The 19,245-nt window shown below is 42.2% G+C and overlaps 1 protein-coding gene across 1 annotated transcript; it reads left to right on the top strand.

Moving 5' to 3' along the window:
- The first annotated feature begins 908 nt into the window (after positions 1–908).
- Positions 909–13,712, top strand: enc1 (ectodermal-neural cortex 1). Its single transcript, XM_031860258.1, has 3 exons — positions 909–1,230; positions 6,365–8,180; positions 11,102–13,712. The coding sequence occupies exon 2, from the start codon at positions 6,371–6,373 to the stop codon at positions 8,144–8,146; it is 1,776 nt and encodes a 591-aa protein (XP_031716118.1). The 5' UTR covers positions 909–1,230; positions 6,365–6,370; the 3' UTR covers positions 8,147–8,180; positions 11,102–13,712.
- Positions 13,713–19,245: the final 5,533 nt, after the last annotated feature.

The following is a 19,245-nucleotide window of genomic DNA, read 5'->3' as shown; positions in this document are numbered from 1 at the left end:
TATTTACTTCAGTGTAACAATGTAATTTACCTTCAGCAAAGAGTCCCTCCCAAGTCTTTGCTTTAAAATCTACAAAATATTTGAATTAAAAGTATAAAATGCAGCTTAAACCTAAAGATTCACTCTAAAAAATAAACTATGTTAGCTATACCCAGTACTAGGTATAGGTATTATTGTTATCCAAACTTAAAACATGATATGATTGAGAACTGTACTGTTTTAATATACTCATCACTATTTGTTACTGATTGTTACCAATACATGTACATCCAATGAGTGTCATATGAACATAGTTTTGTACAACTAACAATTAATCTGATTTTAAGGGGTTTTAAAATCTGTGTAGCATATGGCACCCACTGTCCTTTAATCCTCGCTTTGCGTAGGGAGAAGCTCTCCCCTCCCCAAAAAGCTTTAACAGGGAACGAAATGGAAGAAGGGCCCTGCCCGAAACCGAACCACTACAGTAAACTTCTCACATTGTTGCAGCAGTATCTGTCTAGTGATATATCACTCACACTGAGGAACAAGTACTTTTAATTTTAACATTTACATGTTGCCAATACTTCTAGGAATTTTAATGCAGAACTTTCAATTGCAATGTAATATTTTTTACATTGTTCTATTGGTACTTTTACTAGAAAGTACCACATCTCCCTCTGAAATATAGTGGAGTAGAAGTATGCAGTCGTTTTAAAATGGAAATACTAACAAAAATACCTCCGAATCTAAATCAGACAGTGCTGTATTTGTATGTGTGGGAGGAAACTCCTGCCTTGGGAGACAAGCTGTCCTCCACATCTTTTCGCATATTCTCTCTCTCTCTCTCTCTATTCATTTCCTGCGCGCGGTGACGGTCCTCCCCCTCTCAGTGTAAACACACCCATTGATTTGAGTGAACTGGGAGCGCAAGAGGCGAACCGTCACACAGGAGCAGAGCAGAAGCGCATCAGCAACGCATCCGAACATCTCATCCTATTGAAGCCCGTTTATTTTGTGCGCGACTTTTACATACATGTGTACAATTTCCAGTTTGCAGACAACACAGTTTATTGTTTAATGTGAAGACAAACCGGCCTCATCCTCACCGACTATCCGCCGGCATTTCGGAAATATCCAAGGAGAGTTGTTCCGCTCCCCGAGCGCAAGGCTTGCATCGTGGCTCTGTCAGAAGTGGCATGTTCGAGGGATACCGCGGACACCAATGAACTCCTGCTTTCACCCAAAGAGGTAAATTTGACAATAAAATCACTTCCTTACCTTGTTACGATCTACGAAAGCCTATTAACAGATCGTTATATTGTAACAGCATCCCATTCTGATCACCTGATGATGAAGAACTCCAGTGTTGTGGCAGAGGAAGCGCAATGGAAAACAGGCTGATAGACAAAAGATTCTTGTTGACATATCTTCATTATGTCTATATAATGTTATTACCATCATTTACCGAGCGCATTGATGGCGCGCGCCTATTTCTTTATTTTCACGATATTCTTCTCCCAGTCCTTTGTGCTCTTCTCGGCATCTTGTCCTTGCATACTCATGCATCCTCGAGATGTTGTTCTAAAGGCGGCATCAGGTGTGACACACTAGTCTTGGTGATAAACACTATTTTCTAAGTGTCAGGGCTTTGTTTTAAACACAGTTAACCTCGCTCACATGTCTTTGGACGGCTGGGGTCAGACTATACATTTGAAATTAAGATTGATGCAGACATGCAGATCAATAGCTGCTGGTGCATCCACTTGTTTTGCATTTTGTTTCCATTTTTTTTCTTCTGTTCTCCCAAGTGTCAGATGTAAGGAACTGGCCCATATAAGCCTGGAGTTACTTTTGAAGTCTCTCCCACCAATCCCTCTTCCCTTGTCCATGGTTGACTGCGAACACCTAGCAATGATTTTAAACAGACTGCAGCCAGCCAGGCCTTAGATATGGTGTCCAGAGGCGGCATGTGCATGCCTTTTTACTGTGTGCTTTGTGAGTGTGGCATGTATGAGCTTTCCTGCTTTGTGCCTGTGGGTCTGTTTTCTGTGAGGGGATGAGGATGACAACTCTCACAGCCATCCAGCCAACCAGCCAACCAGCCAACCGCTCACTCTCACGCTGCTGCCATATTCCTTTTCCTCTCAGGGCACGTTGGTGTTGAATGCACTGGCTCTGTTACTGTGACAGAAAATAGCCCCGTGAGACCAAGGACAAGTTACAATACCATGAGGATTAATTGTGGATAATAATGATAACAGTTAATGAATAGTAGTTGGTTTCTGGGCAGCTCAATTTAATTAACAATTAATGTAGAGATTACTTTTGATTGTTAAGCGGTTAATTGTTTTGTCTAAAATGTCATGGTAAAACACTGAGAAAAAATGCCCAGTCACCACTGCCCAGAGCTCCGATGACGTCTTGTTGTTTTGTCTAACCAATGATCCAAACCCTCAGTGCAGGCAGGTTGCTGTGATATGCGATAAAGAAAAGCAGCAAATCCTCATATTTGGGAAGCTGAGGTAGAGAATGTGTAGTACTTTTGAATGACTGAAAAAGTCGTCGACTCATTTTCTGTCGAACAACTACTTGATTAATGTTCCCGCTCATGTTGGTTTATGCTGAAATACCTTTCCTCTGGCAGGATTACAAACCTCTAGTGGGGCTCAGGGACAACCAGTTAGTCGCCAACATTATGATGACTTTTCAAAAGTTTCTTTAATGGTCCTCAAATATGTTCCACATAATTGACAGCATATGGGCAACTAACTATTATTTTTATTTCGGATTAATCTGTTATTATACAATCTTATAAATCTCCTCAAGGTCTTGTTTTGTCCAACTAACAAGTGCAAAAATCCAAAGATATTCAGTTTACATTCACAGACCAATAGAAGCAGCAAAAAGGCTGGAATCAGTGAACGTTGAATACAATTAATAAAACGATCTATCAATGATATAGTGGCTGATAGACCAAGTTTTTACACACAAGACATTGATATTGGCCGACAGTCTTCAGGAATTTCACGGCAACTTGTTACCCTCAGGGTCGTTTTACACACACTGTGACAGTGTTGACTGTGAGCAACCAGATTAAGGTTATATGGGTTGCAGTAATCTGCTTCCCCAATAAGCCGTGTTTACACGTGTTGGGTTAGTGTCCATAGGGATGTGTGGTAGTTTGCAGAAAACATGTTTACATTACAAGCAAATAGTCTAAATCAATTGTGATCAAGGAGAACTGGAATACGAAATAAATAAAATAAAAAAGTTAATGTGAGACGATATTATTTAAACTCTGAAACCATCCACGTTCTTAATAGATTCTTTAGGTTTGGCGTACAATAATAAAATATCCTCACTGGCTAGATGTTGAGGACGAGCAAACTCGTAACAAAGGACACATTCACATTTAAATTACAAATAGATGAACACAGGGTTTCCAGGGCCTGCAGGTTTAGTTGGTAATCCAGGCTTTATCCTTAAATATGCAAATGGTATAAGTGTGTGGTTTACTGCTCTTCTTCTGTTGGTTCAACTCTAATGCACTCAACTGTATATATTAGTGAGCTTGTTCATCCGAGGACAACTTTGTTTACACCTTTAGTTACGCAGAATTATTTGTAAATTCATTTTGATTATTGTATTTTCAGTATTCCTAGTGTTTTTCTGCCTTTCAGCTATTGGGGGTTATTTACAAGTATTTGAATCAAACCACTTACAACTTCCAATTACAAAACATGAGCTGCGGCATCAGTAGTGTGTGTACTTGTAGGAGATGTGCAGGTGAGGGAGCTAGGATAGGCAAGGATATTCTCATTATACCTGAGCCAGAGGCCACAAGATGACGGGTTGCCAGTTTTGTCAGTCCTGAAATGCAATAAATCCTGTTGAACCAAGGTTGCAGTTGATTTTGTATTAAATCAAGTTGTGATAAATGTTCTTCCTGTTATTATTATGAAATATGAATGGTTTATATATAATCTAATGCATGAGTTAATTAATTCAAGCCTGTCACACATATATCTTATAGCTTCAACAAGAAGACAGAATGTTCTTTTGTAAGACATTGAGAGACACTTCAATCAAAACTACAAATGTGAACCTTGTGATGACGCTGGAAAAAAAAGGCAGGGGTTCACCAAAATTATGAGGGGTCGTCCTCTATGCACCATGAATGTCTAATTTCAAATTTCATTATAATCAATGCAACACGTGTTGTGATATTTCAATCTGGTGGACCAAAGTGTTAAAGTGGCTAAAAACATGAAACTTGTGTTGTGATATTGGCTGCGCGGCACAAAGAACCTGAAAATAAATGGATACATTTCCTTTAGGAATCAGTCACATACGTACTTTCATATCAATGCACCTCACATATAATTAATAGGTTATCTCCCATCCTCGCCTGGTTTCAGTTTTGGCTCCTGTTTTGAAGGCTTCGGTTGGAATGCGGTGCATGTAGTTTAAATACCTTATCGCTAACACAGGTTGTGTTTTCCCCATTGCCAGCTGCACCTAAACACTAACCTGCGTGTCTGGGTCGCAGCTGTTTTTGGAGTTAGTTTAACTGGAATTTAGTAATATCCCTGGAATTTAAAACATGGAACAATACAGTTCTGTTGAAGCCAAAGGTGTCAGTGACACCGCTCACCAGAAACGTCCAGGGTTCACACCTGATTGTCTATTTACGAAACAGACTTCTAAGGTTTTTGGAGCACATGATGCAACTTCAGGTGAATGGAAACTGTCCTCTCATCTCCGCCGGCGGGTCGCAAAGGAATCGTTTATGACACCTGGGAACTTTTGAACGTTTTGAAGTGGTAGTTCACCAACAATCTTTCTTTTGAGAATCAAACACGCACCACATGTAGGTTTGTAAAACACGTTCTCGCTGACAGAGAAACAATGGCCACTGTGGTCAGCTGGACATTTACAGTGGATTTCAAATGTGACAAGATTTCATAGCCTGTCATCTTATCACTTCTAAAAGCTCTGAAGCTCTGCAGGAAGTCGGTTATTTTAACTTAGTTTCATGGAAGCTTTCATACTTTTTTGTCTTGAAGACATCATCACTGGAATCAAATTGAACTGAGTTCAAGCTGATCACAGCTGTAGCTGTTTGCTGTCAATTATAAAACAAGTATTATAACGAGTATAGTAATGAGTATAATTGCGTATAATTGGTCTTGAGGTTTACTCTCAAGATAAAGCAATCACGATCAATCCTTAAATCATTGGGAGAGACCGAGAAGAGAACTTGAAATGTCTGGAAGTCTGACAGCTGTGGATTTACTAGGTCAGACAGGGACTCTGGAAACAGTGTGCGGGAGGCACTTGACATGTCTGGAAATTGGGTGGAATGAATGTGAGCTCTAAGCGAGGACAGGGGAAGGACAGTGATTATGGGAGCTGTGACTTTCTGGAGGGGAGTAAATTCTGCGCATTAGGCCTATACTCAAAGGGTTAAAAGAGCTCTGATGTCTCCTTTCTTCCTCTTTTAAAAAAAAAAAAGCTCTGCAAAGGGACTCTTACTTGTACATCATGGTCTCTCTAAAATAGGGGGATTAGTGCTGCTTGGGTTTGAAATCAGAAAATCCTTGTGGTCTCTGTGAAAAGGCAATTGTTATCTACTTGACCTTCAGAACTCCCGGGCGTATGCTGTTTTGCGAATTGTAATAACAGTATCTCCTGCTTAATGTCTTCCTATCTCTTGGGAAGGTTTGCAATACTCGCCAAAAATGAACATCATTCATCCTATTATGAATATTAGGGCTGAAACATTTGACCATCAATATCACTCTGTGCCTGTAAAGTAGACTGAATACAATTTAAAGAGGAACATTATAACTACAAACTATAACACTTTATCTTCAGTGAATTTAGATTTATTGAATGATAGTAGTAGATACATAGATATAACACTCAAATAATCTAATTTATTACCTCTTATTGTGTATTGACAGCAACAGACTCCCATATAATTCGTGAAAGCTCGCCTTCTCTTTATGAGAAACACATTATTACGATGCTAAACTCTCGGGCCTTCTCTCAAAATGTCTATGTCGTTGTTTTATCGAAGGACTCTTCCTTTGTTGTGCTACTGGCACATAAAAGTAACATCTTTATTGAATTAAAAAGATATTTTAAATTCTTTAGATGATGTTGAGGAAGGGGGATGAGGCCGTTTGTTCGACTGTCTTTATTTTGAGTCATAGTGAGAGTGCCTCTTCCGACGGCTGTCTCAGCATTATTATGATAGAACCTTCAAGCCAAACAATTTTAAGATGATTGAGAATTTACGGACTGAAATATACCAAGAATCTAAATCCTTAATATGAAATACATTAAAGAGAGATTTTTCTTGTCTTTTCTTTTTCAGGATTCAATGAAAATGTCCGTGTGTGTCCATGAGAACAGAAAATCCCGAGCCAGCACTGGCTCTATGAACATCTACCTGTTCCACAAGTCCTCCTATGCGGACAGTGTTCTCATGCACCTCAACTCGCTGCGGCAGCAACGGCTTTTCACAGACGTCCTGCTTCATGCAGGTAGCCGCTCCTTCCCGTGCCATCGCGCCGTGCTGGCTGCCTGCAGCCGCTACTTTGAGGCCATGTTCAGCGGTGGGCTGAGGGAGAGCCAGGCCAGCGAGGTCGACTTCCGTGGCTCCATCCACCCGGAGGTTTTAGAGCTCCTGCTTGATTATGCATACTCGTCACGTGTGGTCATCAACGAGGAAAATGCAGAGTCCCTATTGGAAGCTGGGGACATGCTAGAGTTTCAGGACATCCGGGATGCCTGTGCCGAATTCCTAGAGAGAAACCTTCACCCGTCTAATTGCCTTGGCATGCTCCTGCTGTCTGATGCCCACCAGTGCACCAAGCTGTCAGAGCTCTCCTGGGGCATGTGCCTCAGCAATTTCCCCGCTATTTGCAAGACAGAAGACTTCCTCCAACTGCCCAAAGATATGGTGGTGCAGCTTTTGTCACACGAGGAGCTAGAGACAGAAGATGAGAAACTGGTTTATGAAGCTGCCCTTAACTGGATCAACTATGACCTGGAAAAGAGACACTGCCACCTTCCGGAGCTCCTGAGGACTGTCCGTCTGGCCCTGTTGCCTGCCATCTTTCTCATGGAGAATGTTTCGACAGAAGAGCTGATCAATTCCCAGTCCAAGAGCAAGGAGCTGGTGGATGAAGCTATCCGATGTAAGCTGAAGATCCTGCAGAATGACGGTGTAGTTAACAGCCCGTGTGCCCGACCAAGAAAGACCAGCCATGCCCTATTTCTTCTGGGAGGGCAGACTTTCATGTGTGACAAGTTGTACCTTGTGGACCAGAAAGCCAAAGAGATCATCCCCAAGGCTGACATTCCCAGCCCCAGGAAGGAGTTCAGTGCCTGCGCCATCGGCTGTAAGGTGTACATCACTGGTGGGAGAGGCTCAGAGAATGGTGTGTCCAAAGATGTGTGGGTCTACGACACTGTCCATGAGGAATGGTCGAAGGCAGCGCCCATGCTCATTGCCAGGTTCGGCCATGGCTCTGCAGAGCTGAAACACTGCCTCTACGTGGTAGGAGGTCACACGGCAGCAACTGGCTGCCTCCCAGCTTCTCCATCTGTATCACTCAAACAGGTGGAGCAGTTTGACCCAGTGGCAAACAAGTGGACCATGGTGGCTCCTTTGAGAGAGGGTGTAAGCAATGCAGCAGTGGTCAGCGTCAAGCTCAAGCTCTTTGCCTTTGGAGGAACCAGCGTCACCCACGACAAGCTACCCAAGGTGCAGTGCTACGATCCGCAGGAGAACCGATGGTCTGTGCCCGCGTCCTGCCCGCAGCCGTGGCGCTACACAGCCGCTGCCGTGCTGGGAAACCAGATCTTTGTCATGGGTGGGGACACAGAGTTCTCAGCATGCTCGGCTTATAAGTTCAGCAGTGAGAGCTACCAGTGGACTAAAGTGGGTGACGTGACGGCGAAGCGGATGAGCTGCCAGGCTGTGGCATCGGGGAACAAACTGTATGTGGTGGGTGGGTACTTTGGCACACAGCGGTGTAAAACTCTGGACTGCTATGACCCCGTGCTGGATGCTTGGAACAGCATCACTACTGTGCCATACTCGCTCATTCCCACTGCTTTCGTCAGCACCTGGAAACATCTGCCTGCATGAGCCCCAAACCCTCTACCTACACTCTTTCCATTAGGTAAGTTTGACCCTTTGGAAGACTGCATATGTGAAAGAAAGTTGTATTAAGACGGGTCTGAAGACTACAAGTTTGAAAATTAAAAAAAAACTAAGTGAGCATCCCAGACCTCTGTAGCTCGCTCAGAATCTGTGCATGAGGCTAGCGACTCAAGGCTACATTACATTCCACTAGCACAACACAAGGTCAAAAATGGAACCCAGAAATGTACTGCAATTTGTATTTGCAAATCTGTTAATATATATATGGTCAATTCTGACAATCTGTGATACCCAGTATTGATCAGGTTCTCATATGCATTTGTCGGGTCTTTCAAGCTTTGAAATTTTTTGAACTACTGCCAGGATAAGTAGAGGACAGTGCACTAGAGGAGGGAGGGTGGGGGGATGGATAGGGGCTTGTGTGCGTTAGTTAAGTGAGTTATGTAGCTGTGGGGATGGGCCGAAGGACAGAGAGGGTAATTGAAAGAGAATAGGATATTTTTATTGCTCCTGTAGGGGAAATCCCTCTCATAGAAAAAAGGGGGGTCTGCCAATTAGACAAGCCACACACCAGCAGGCTACAACGCCCTGGTGAGGCTGATCCACTCTCAGTCGCCTTCCTTTGACGAGGTCATGGTCTTTACGCTGGGCGAGAGGGAAGGCAGCCCGCGACTCACGCAGCGCCGGAAGCCATTTATTATGGGCTGCAAGTGGAGGTGACTGAGAGAAGTGGCAGCAGGGAGAGTTGTAGGGCTAGAGAGCAGTCAGACACACATCGGCCTTGATAGTGGTGGTCTCACGCTTAAAATGTCCTGCTGAACTCTACAGTTTCTTGTGACTCCACCTATATCTTCTTTACCTCATTCTAACCCTGCTCTCCATGCTCTGATGTTAAACAGGCCAGACGTGTGTGTAGCAAGGCTAGTCAGCTTGGCTGATCTCTCTCCATGCTGCAGGCCCACTATCACATCACATTGTACAATCGCTTCACCCTACACTGATGTCCCCACACATACCCATGCAGGCAGTCTTTTTCATTTAGCTGTGTTTATTGAAAGGGCTGGGGGCCCTCAGCTCCTGAGAAAGCCAAGGAGAGAAGTAGAGTGACTCCCCAGCTGTCCAGCACAGCACAGTTTCCCATTTGATAATGCCAGGAAGCAGCTCAGAGCAGCTTCACTGCTGCGATAATAGGATGTTCTTCCTCTCCACGGGATGAAATATTTGTTAAGACTTATTATTCCCTTTCTTTTCGGTGACTCATCTCTGAGAAGTAGAGACTAGACTGAAGGTTTTCACTATCTCTAAGCCAGTGCAACACAGTGTTCAGTGAAGGATATAATCCTGCCACTAATTTGATACAGAATTTGGTTTTAGCGCGCCTGCCTGTCATGGCAACTGACAGTTTACTCACTGAACGCAGTGAAAAGACGAAATGTGCAGGAATGGAAAAGAAGACTGACTGTTTAGGAATGAAAGGGGAAGGAAGTATGTAAGACCTCACAGAAGGAGATTGTAGCTGTGAGAGACAGAAGAAGTTCTCTCTCAGTTTTTCCCAGGGGAGCAATACAAAGTCTAACATTTAGATTTCTTCCCCCCTAGAAAGCGTTCAGTAGGTACTGAGAAAATCAAATAACGCAGATATTTTTTACTGCCTTTCTTCATGCTGATATTGTAGCCATATTTCAGGATGACTTGTGATTTTAGATATTTAATAGTTACTTACACACAGGAAAGTAACCGAAACCAACAGAATATATTCATATTAAATAACGAAATTGCAGAATAAATGACTGAAATAACTAATGTAACATCACAACAGATGAGTCAGTCCCTACACACATTTTGGTCGAAAGTAACCTGATCAGCTTCATCTGGTTTCCAATTCCCATGGCAGTTTAAATGGTTCCAGTTAAAAGACAGACGCGTATGGCATGTGCACAGTGTTACGGGAATCATTTTCCTTTTATGGGAAATACACATATTCAGTTTTTTTGCTTTGAAGATAGATAACATTCTTTTGTCTATATGCTAATTATGAAGCTACAGGCAACTGCACTCCGTAGCTTCATATTTCGTGTACTGACAGAGTGGTATTAATCTTCTCATCTAACTCTTTGCAAGATAGAAAATAAGCACATGTCCCTAAATGTTTAACTAGTCCTTGAAAAGATATCTTTAGTTTTTGCATAGTGTAAGAGTGAGAGCATGGAGTTATGCACCAGTGGCAGTAAAGAGTAATTGTGAGCTCGCCTCACCGTTAAAACCAGTTTGATTCATGAATAAATGCATTTCGCTAAATGCCAACTTGAAACAAACTAGAATCCAGTGCAAGACATTTCTCTCCTACCCATATTGCTGCTGGGGGTAGAAAGTGCTCCTCAAGGTTTCAATATTCACTCATCACATGTACATCTTCTGGCAACGACAGTAAGGGAAAGACCCACGTCCAAACAGAGATAGCTGGTGTTATTAAATTCCCATCAGACACACAGAGGACTGCCAAGTCTGGAACCATCTGTGCCGTACAGATAAGTAGGCCTACATATCAAGTTAAAGATTTTAAAAATGGATAGGTCAAAGTGAAATTTTGAGAGAAAAACACACTCAGTTGTGAAAAATGTAGTAGGCTGATGGCGAGATAAGAAGATGATGAAGGGCTGCACTGAGGAAACAGAGTCTAAGAGTCAATCTAAGAGTCTAGCAGGAGATAGAGCAATACTTTTACATTGTAACGTAAGAAAGCAGGAACTAAAATTTCGAAAGGTTTCAGGAGCTTTATGCCTGAGCCTCGTTTCCCAAGATGTGTATTATTTTCTGTTTTTAGGCTTCCTTTGTACTTTGAATAATTAAAAATCCACCTTTAAACTGTTGAGCGTTGTTCGCTTTCTGCCATCTTATTTGCCCATTTAACAAGCTATTCTTTCTTCTCCTCTCCTTCAGATTTCCCTTTTTTTGCTTCATCTACTGGACTCCAACTGTGAAGTAGCACACATTATCTTCCTCTCCTCAGAGACACCGAGCAGTGATGTACAGACACCCGCATTCATCTTGATGTCGCAAAGATGCAGAAACTGGACAAAAGCGCTGGACACTTCACTGAAATGATGTCGTCTCTCATTTCCGAGAAGGAAGCAGAGGCATACCGTGCAGTAGATCCCGCAAAAAAAAAAAAAAACAAACAAACCGCTGCTTGTTATAAGAGGCACAAACTCCAACCTTGTGTACATCTGGCATATTAGGCTTGTGCTTTCATGCTGCCATATGAGGACTGCAAACATATCGCACATCCTGCATTTTTCCCAATTAGTCATGACGGGCTTGTGAGGATCTGTGTTGATGTTTTTCTCTATGGTAAAAAAAAAAAGAAGAAAAAAAATACTCTTTTTCATCGAGGCTGCAATGTATAGCATGATGGATGTTCTATTTAGATTGATGGAGGGAGAATGCAATGATTGGTGTGCTAAAGAACAGAACTCAGTTTGACTGAATGTAGCTGATTTATAAAAGACACAATGAAGGAGCAAATCTCCACCTTCTCTTCTCTAATAAGCTTTTTATGTTTGACCCCTTGTGACTAATTTCTTCTTCTTTCAAAGACATGCTTCTCACAGCTCTGACAAAGAAACAAACCCATGAGTGTGTTCCTCAGGCTTTGGCAGTTTGCTGTCACTGCAAGCCGCGAAGTGTTGACGACCAACACCAGCTGAGGTTGAGGAGGATGGAGGAGGGGTCACAACCTTATATGTTTGCTGTTTTGCAGCTACGCATTAACGCCCACTGAGCGCCGGTTAACTAACCCACTGTACACAGGGGCGGTATTCAGTGTTTGGATTCAGCGCTTCAGAAAGAACACAATCACATTCAGCTGTACACTTAATGCAGTATAAGCCTGGCTGCGCTTCTGTTATTCTGATAAAAGCAGTTGCTCGCTCGCTGAGTCATAGCTGAACCCTTTCTAGAGCATGTCCACTCATCGTGATTCAGTAACAACCGGCATGAACTCTTCTCTGTAGTCACAGAAATCTTGTCACCTTAATCTAAACTGAGAACAAATCAGTTTCTTTTTAAACTTGCTGCAATGTAGTCTTAATTTATATGACAATGCTTACTCTGTTATGTTAATATGTTTAATCCTATTTATTTCTTCTCTGCCTGCATTATGTGTATGTTTGGGTTGTGTCTTGCATGGCCAGGTGTTGTGTTTTATTTGATCTTAGTTGGGCTGCATTTTGCACAGTTCAGTCTTTCCCAGGAGGAACTTTAACTTCTTTCACAAGAGACGGAGGCGGACCTCTCACAGAGTATTTATGAGGGAGGGAGAATTAATCGGATTACTGACGGCGTGAAGCAGTTTAGGCCACAGGGTCGCTGCTCAAGTAAGAAGGCTGAATGGGGTGAAAGACATTTTCACATTTTTTTCTTAAAGATACTCTTTAATCTCTATCCTGGGTCCAAACCTGTCTTAAATCCTCACGTCGGGGCCCTAACTGTACCAACAAAACAAGAAGATTATCAACCATAAAACAGATAAGGCTGCTGGAACGGTGCAGTATGTGGCCCAGTAACTAACCCTGACATGGTTAAGAATGTGACAGTCTTTGCCGCTGTCCTTGGGACAGCTGGAGGACTGTCACATGTGCAAACGTGGCTCTTCAGGGTGTTAACCCAGAGTCCTCTTCACCATTTGGTTGAGAAAGAGTTGAATCCAGTAAGCTGTGCATTGATAAGGGCAGACACCGCAGTGCTTTTCACCATAGTGTCAATGATCCACAAAAAAAAATTTGCAAGCTCCTAAAGACCAAAAAGAGAGATTGTCTTAAACACTTGCATATGAAATATTTGGTGAGTCTAATCAGTGTTTTGTCTCTATGTCTGTCAATGTGACCTGAATATTGACGGTTTACAATTGAATATTAATGAAACCATTGAATTTCAATGTAAGGGGTAATGTTTAGTGGAATATGTATATATATTTTTTTTTTTTTCAAATGTCCTTCCATGTGGATTCATTAAACAAATACAATCTGTTGGGAAAAATTGGTAAACAGCTCTGTAAATTCCTGCTCAGCTCCTTAAGCCACCCAAAAGTTCATCCCTTTATTGGCAATTTCAGGACCTCTGTGGAGACCCTCGGGGCTCCATAATGTTGACCTCCTCCAACCACTGAACACGGACCCTTTGGCCCCACCAATCAGATAGGAGCATTTATCTCCCATAGAAAGCAAGTTTCCCCGGCAACAGCGAGTAATGAATGCCCCTTCAATTTGCACCTAATTGCCGAGTGGCATTTCCCACTTCTACTCTTAACCTTTGCTCATCCTCCGTTTTTATCTGGAACTCCAGCTGCCTCTGATTGGAGCGCAGTATCTTTGCCTAGTATAATGATGTAAGTTAGACAGAAAACTGTCAATGTGCATCGGTTTCATTTATCTTTTGTCATGTAAGAGTTTAATTTCTATTTTTTATGGCATTATTTTGTACATGTGATTTTTTTCACAATGTGAAATTCATGGCTAATAAACATAAGAGTTTTTTCCTCTTGACTGTAAAAGCATTTGCGTCTTTGTCTTCAGTGTGGCGATAACTTCAAGCTTCAGCGCAGCACAGGGGTGCTTTCTCATTATGGCATGTTTCGCATATTTAGGCAGCTTTGGAGTGAAAACAGCAGCCAAAGTGTCCTGAGGTATTAAAGGCAGTATATCATGCATACAGCTTTTGTTCTGTGGAGGAGGGACTGAAATCATCTTATCTGTGCCTCTGGCTTCTAAGCTTCCTGCAAAAGAACAGGCGAAACACAGCCAGATACTTTCCCTTTCTCTGTCAAGTCACCCTGGCAACGGCAACCTTTATCTGCAAACTGTGGGGGCTGGAGGAGAACATGAAATCTTAAAAAGCACCCCTCTCTCTCTTCTCCTCCTCCCCCCCTCCCTGACCTGCCTCCCCTCTCACTTCCTCTCACACTTTTCATCAGTGAAATGCATTGCAAAGTGGTTCGTTTGTCGCTCTCTGGTTTGTAACAAGTCGAACATCTCATTAGTGAGTGACTGCAGAGCACACGGCCACTTGCTGCATTCCTCCAACTCTGAGGAGCCTGTTCAGTGTTTACATTCTTCGCCCTGACAAGACGACTTGAGGTTGAGAACCACCAGTTTTACTGGATCCAGACCCTCGTGCATTCACAAACAAAATACACCCATACACAGGGGGGGGGGGCTTGAGAAATAAACAGCAATTAATTTCACTGTCACAACATTTACTGACATGTTGTTATGAGCTGGTAAAAATCTTATCTGCATTATTTCAAGATAACTTAGTGACAAGATGAGTTTTCTCAAGCATTCTCCTGCTGAGAACCAGCGCAGAAAAAAAAAGGGTTGACATGCAATGTGAAATGTGGGAGCTCTGTGTGTGGGAGGCCCCTCGGCGCCCCTGTGTGATCCAACAGTCCCCCCATTAATCAAGACAGGAAGTTGAATTTCCTGTCCGCCAGGAAGTAGGTCTTATCCACCCACCACCCCCTCCTCGGAATATACGCCGATGGATCAACCCTTCAACACTGTGAATCCTTTGGGTGCTGTTAGCTTATGCAGAGCTTGGCTGAACAGACTAAAGTCTAGTAGTTTGTGTGTGGGCAGTCTGTATGTGTGGCTGAGTGTGATGAAAAACAATGTACCTACATGTCACCGTCGCCTGGCAACACAGGCATTAGCCGCAACTCAGTCATGCGAGCGCACACACACACACACACACTCACACACACACACACAGGAACAAATACAGACAGAGACGATACATTTCAAATTAGTTGCAGATGTCCTTACACTACACCGTCAGCATGAGTGTGGTTATCTATCATGTCTAGATTTAGAAGAAATAATAATATTCAATTATAGAAAAGGATAAGATATCAATAAAAGCCGTTTCAGCATTATTCGCTATCTATGCTAAGACGAATAGCAAAATATAAAACCAAACATTCTAATGTTTTTATCGTGTTATTCAACATAATATATCCCTGAAAATGAAGGTTGACTTTTTCCAGAACAAGTCTTTGAGGATAAGTCTGGTGTAATGTTTTAGTTTTTTGTCCCATGAAAAGACCAAACCCAGTAACGTGTCCTGTCTGTCACTTTAAAACGTAACGACATTCTTTCTCTGCCTGCGGCGCTCAGCACAGAGCTCACTGGTTCCTATGAGGATGTAAATCTTTAAAAACAACATACAGACTTTTTTTTATAAAAATATTTGACTTTATTCTCAAGACCTGTGGCTATAATACTGTTTACTTGCACGATACAGATACCTACTAGGATCAGTTCATCTTTGGTTTTTGTCTTTTACGAGGTTTTGTTGAAGAAAAATATAGAATATCTTCAGACTGTTTCTTTAATAAATCAAAGTTATTAGGTTGGCACTTGACGACTTTTGTTGAGCAAAAAGATTGCATAGCTTTTAAATAGTTTGTCATTAGATTGCATATAAATACGATTACACAGATCCGGGAAGAAGAGACCATATCCCTGAGGATTTCATCAGCTGGGTGGAGGTGCAGGTAGGTTGATACAAAGCTGAAGAAGCCTGGTGAGCTCCTGAGCTCAGAAAAATCATACCATGCAGGGTGGAGCTGGTTTTCAACCGTTCCAGACATACAGTACACACACACACACAGACACCGTGATCATGTCAGGGATGTTTTCGAAATGAGAGAGCCATCCAGTGGGCCGTGATCGCTCTGACCTCTGAGTTACATCAGCATTCAGGCGGGCAGCGAAGGACCAATCCGCCTCAGGCAAGGAGACTGAGTCAGGGGCCGCCAGTGTGTCGCTGTCAGATGTCCTGAAATGGAATTTAAAGCAAAGATCTTCTTCTTATGGCAAAGTTAACTTTACTTTTGATTTCACTTGAATCTTATCTCTATTTCTCCTCAGAGTTAATTTGAATGTTTTACTTGCTTTGAAATGCCTTATTTCAAAGAAAGTTTACTGTCTTTTCAAAAGCCCTACAGCCTGCTTATCTGGACTCAGGAGATAACACATTGAGGAAGAAATAGCATCTGCTGGACTGCTAAAGAAAGAGCCACGCGAGGCACTGATACCTTCAGATTTTCAAAACCTTCCTTTATCGGAGCTACCTTTCACCTGCAGTGGAATACAGAGAGATGTCTGGCTGCAGAGACGTTTCTGAGGTTTGGAAGCTGGGATTCTTACTGTTGTTTGTTTCCAGTAGCTCAATATTCTGTTGTATCTCTTGGTGTTTTTAAATGTTTGTTTTTTTTGTCCATGACTTCATTAGTCCTCTGTTTATCCTCCACAGCATGGGCCCTTCCCCCTGCGTTATCGTGAGAAGGCTGAATGAAAATGGATGAGAGGTAATTAAGTCTAAGGAGGTCTGCTCAAGCGCACAATGGCTCCTCTCTTCTTTTTCTTTTCATTCTTTGCCCCCGCCTTTGTCTCTCACTTGTGTCATTACTTTAGCCTCCTCCCTGGATGATCCCGCTGACCCCATCCTTAAACTTCGTGGCTATCCCAGGAAAGATACCCTGCTGATTTGGGTTGCTTTTCAGCCACAAGCTAATTTACTGCTTGAACATCACCTGAAGTGATTTTCCATCAGATGAGGACATTTAGAAAAGCGCTGTAATTAATTGAACACAAGGGAGCAACCAATACGTGACCGACCTTGACCATTTTCCTCTTGACTGCTTTGAGAAGAACTCCACAGACTTTTAAAGGCAACAAACTTAAATTTAAAGGAATAGTTTGATATTTTGGGGAATATGCTTATTGGCTTTCTTGCTCATAGAGTTAGATGACAACATTATATACAGTATACACTCTCACTATGACGCTACAGACAACAGCTTAGCTTAGCATAAAGACTGGAGACAGAGGGAAACAGCTAACCTGACTCTGTTCGAAGTTAACAAAATCGGCCTACAGCTCCTCTAAGTCTCACTAAAAACCAAATGATATCTTCTTTCTTTGATCTGTAAAATAATAAACTGTCAAAAAAGTGTTTGTAGTTTGTTTAGCTTTATACTCATAAACTTCCTGTACTCTGTACGGTAAATATGTACTACAAACGTGTTAGATGTGTGCTGGTTGGCGCCTTTTTCTACTATTGGACAGAAAAGGCTAGGCTAACTGTTTCCCCTTGTTTTCAGTCTTTGTGCTCAGCTATGCTAACTGGTTGATGCTTAGTATATTGTTCACCAACTTAGTTTAGCATGGTAGCATGCTAGCATTTGCTAATTGGCACTAGACAAAGTTCCAGAGATTAAAAGGTTGATGTGTTTTGTTAAACACCTGGCTCAATACCTGCATGTTGCAACAGTCCAGGAAACCTACTCTCATTTTTTCTGACAGCTGCAGATTTATGAGTCTGTGAATCAAAACACCACTTCAACCTTTCAATCCTGCAGCGTTATCAGGCTTTTATGTTGATAAGACGTGTTTGGGGGTCATTAGTACATACTTATTAACCGCTTAGGGATGCTTTTAAGGCCACTTAGCTTACCTCAGCGATCTCGGGGCTTATCTCATTGCTGAAAACCGCAGGAAGATGAAACGCTGCGCGGCCTCATGAGTTAGATGTAATAACAGTTTGGAGTGAGTCACTGCAGGCGGTGTGCTCATAACAATGTTTACGTTCTCTTTGAAATGAGGTTGTTGGGTCTTTTAATCAGCGTGGCTCAAAGACATTTGCCCTGCAATTTCTGCTGTTATATGGATTTTCACTCGGGTGTGGTTTGAGGTTGGGTAAGGAAAGGGGGAGGTGGGGGAGGGCTCGGCAGTTTAAGTGGAATGATGGGGTGAACTGACTTCACTTTAAAGAAACATCGCTCGAGTAAAGTTTGTTACACAGTGAACATTATTCACTCCTGACGCGAATGGGAAGCCAAAACAATCAATTAACTTCAGCCTTCTAATTATCGAAGGGACTTCAGAGGAGAAGTGGCGAACGCAAGTGTGCAGTGCTGTCTTCTACCATTCCTCGTCAGATGGCCTTTTCTTTTCTATGCTTTTAGAAATCCTTCAAAGTGAACAGTGGTGGAAAAAAATGTTCAGAGCACAGTACAAATACAACAATCTAAGGTAATACAATATTACCAGCAAGTAAGTGGCTGGGGCGACTGTGGCTAAGTGGATAGCAGGGCCGTCCTTCAATCGGCGGTTCGACCTCCGGCTCTGCTCGTCGCATGTCGATGTGTCCTTGAGCAAGACACTTAACCCCAAAATTGCTCCCGTAGCTGTGCCTACGGTGTAGAAATGTGATAGAATCTGAATTGTAAGTCGCTTTGGATAAAAGCGTCTGCTAAATGACTGTAATGTAATGTAAGTATGTTTATAATGTAAAATAAGTACTAAAGAATAGGGCCCCTGTGAGTGATACTACATTACAAGATGTATTTTTGTTAATATTGATGCATCAATGTGTATGGCATTCTACTGTTTTAGTTGGTCATGGTGGTGCAACTTTAAATTAAATACTTAGTCAGGTACTTTAGATCGGTGGTTATCAACCTAAAGGCCAGGCCCCTCCAAAGGGTCACAGGATAAACGTGGGGGGTCGTGAGATGATTAATGGGGGAAGAAAGAAGAAACAAACAAAGCTCTGCTCTGCTACATTTCTATTCATTTTTCCCCTCGGTCAGTATTCTTTGTTTTTATTTTATCAATATTGGATAATTTTAGCGAGTTGTTTGGAGGAACTGCTAATAACATGGGCCCCCACTGCAGGTCACAAGCCAAAAAGGTTGAGAAACAATTAGTTGTATTATATTTTATTTACAAGGTTAATATGTTCTTTTGATGTCAAATATATATCTGAAAAGTAACTTGCTACTGAAAGTAAAAAGAGTAGCATAAAACGGTAATACTCAAGTACAGTACAAGTACCTCAAAACTGCACTTAAATATAGTACTTGAATACTTTCCACCACTAAAAATAATAAATGTTGACCTCAAACTTTCCTAATGACCATAAAGACTGGAATGCTTCAATCTCCTCTGAGACCCTGCAGATAATGAGAAACTTTCAGGAGAGAGAGAGAGAGAGAGAGAGAGAGAGAGAGAGAGAGAGAG

The sequence above is a fragment of the Anarrhichthys ocellatus genome, unplaced genomic scaffold (genome assembly GCF_004355925.1).
Source record: "Anarrhichthys ocellatus isolate YVR2014 unplaced genomic scaffold, GSC_Weel_1.0 scaffold23, whole genome shotgun sequence".
NCBI lineage: Eukaryota > Metazoa > Chordata > Actinopteri > Perciformes > Anarhichadidae > Anarrhichthys > Anarrhichthys ocellatus.
This window is presented reverse-complemented; position numbering and strand designations above follow the sequence as displayed.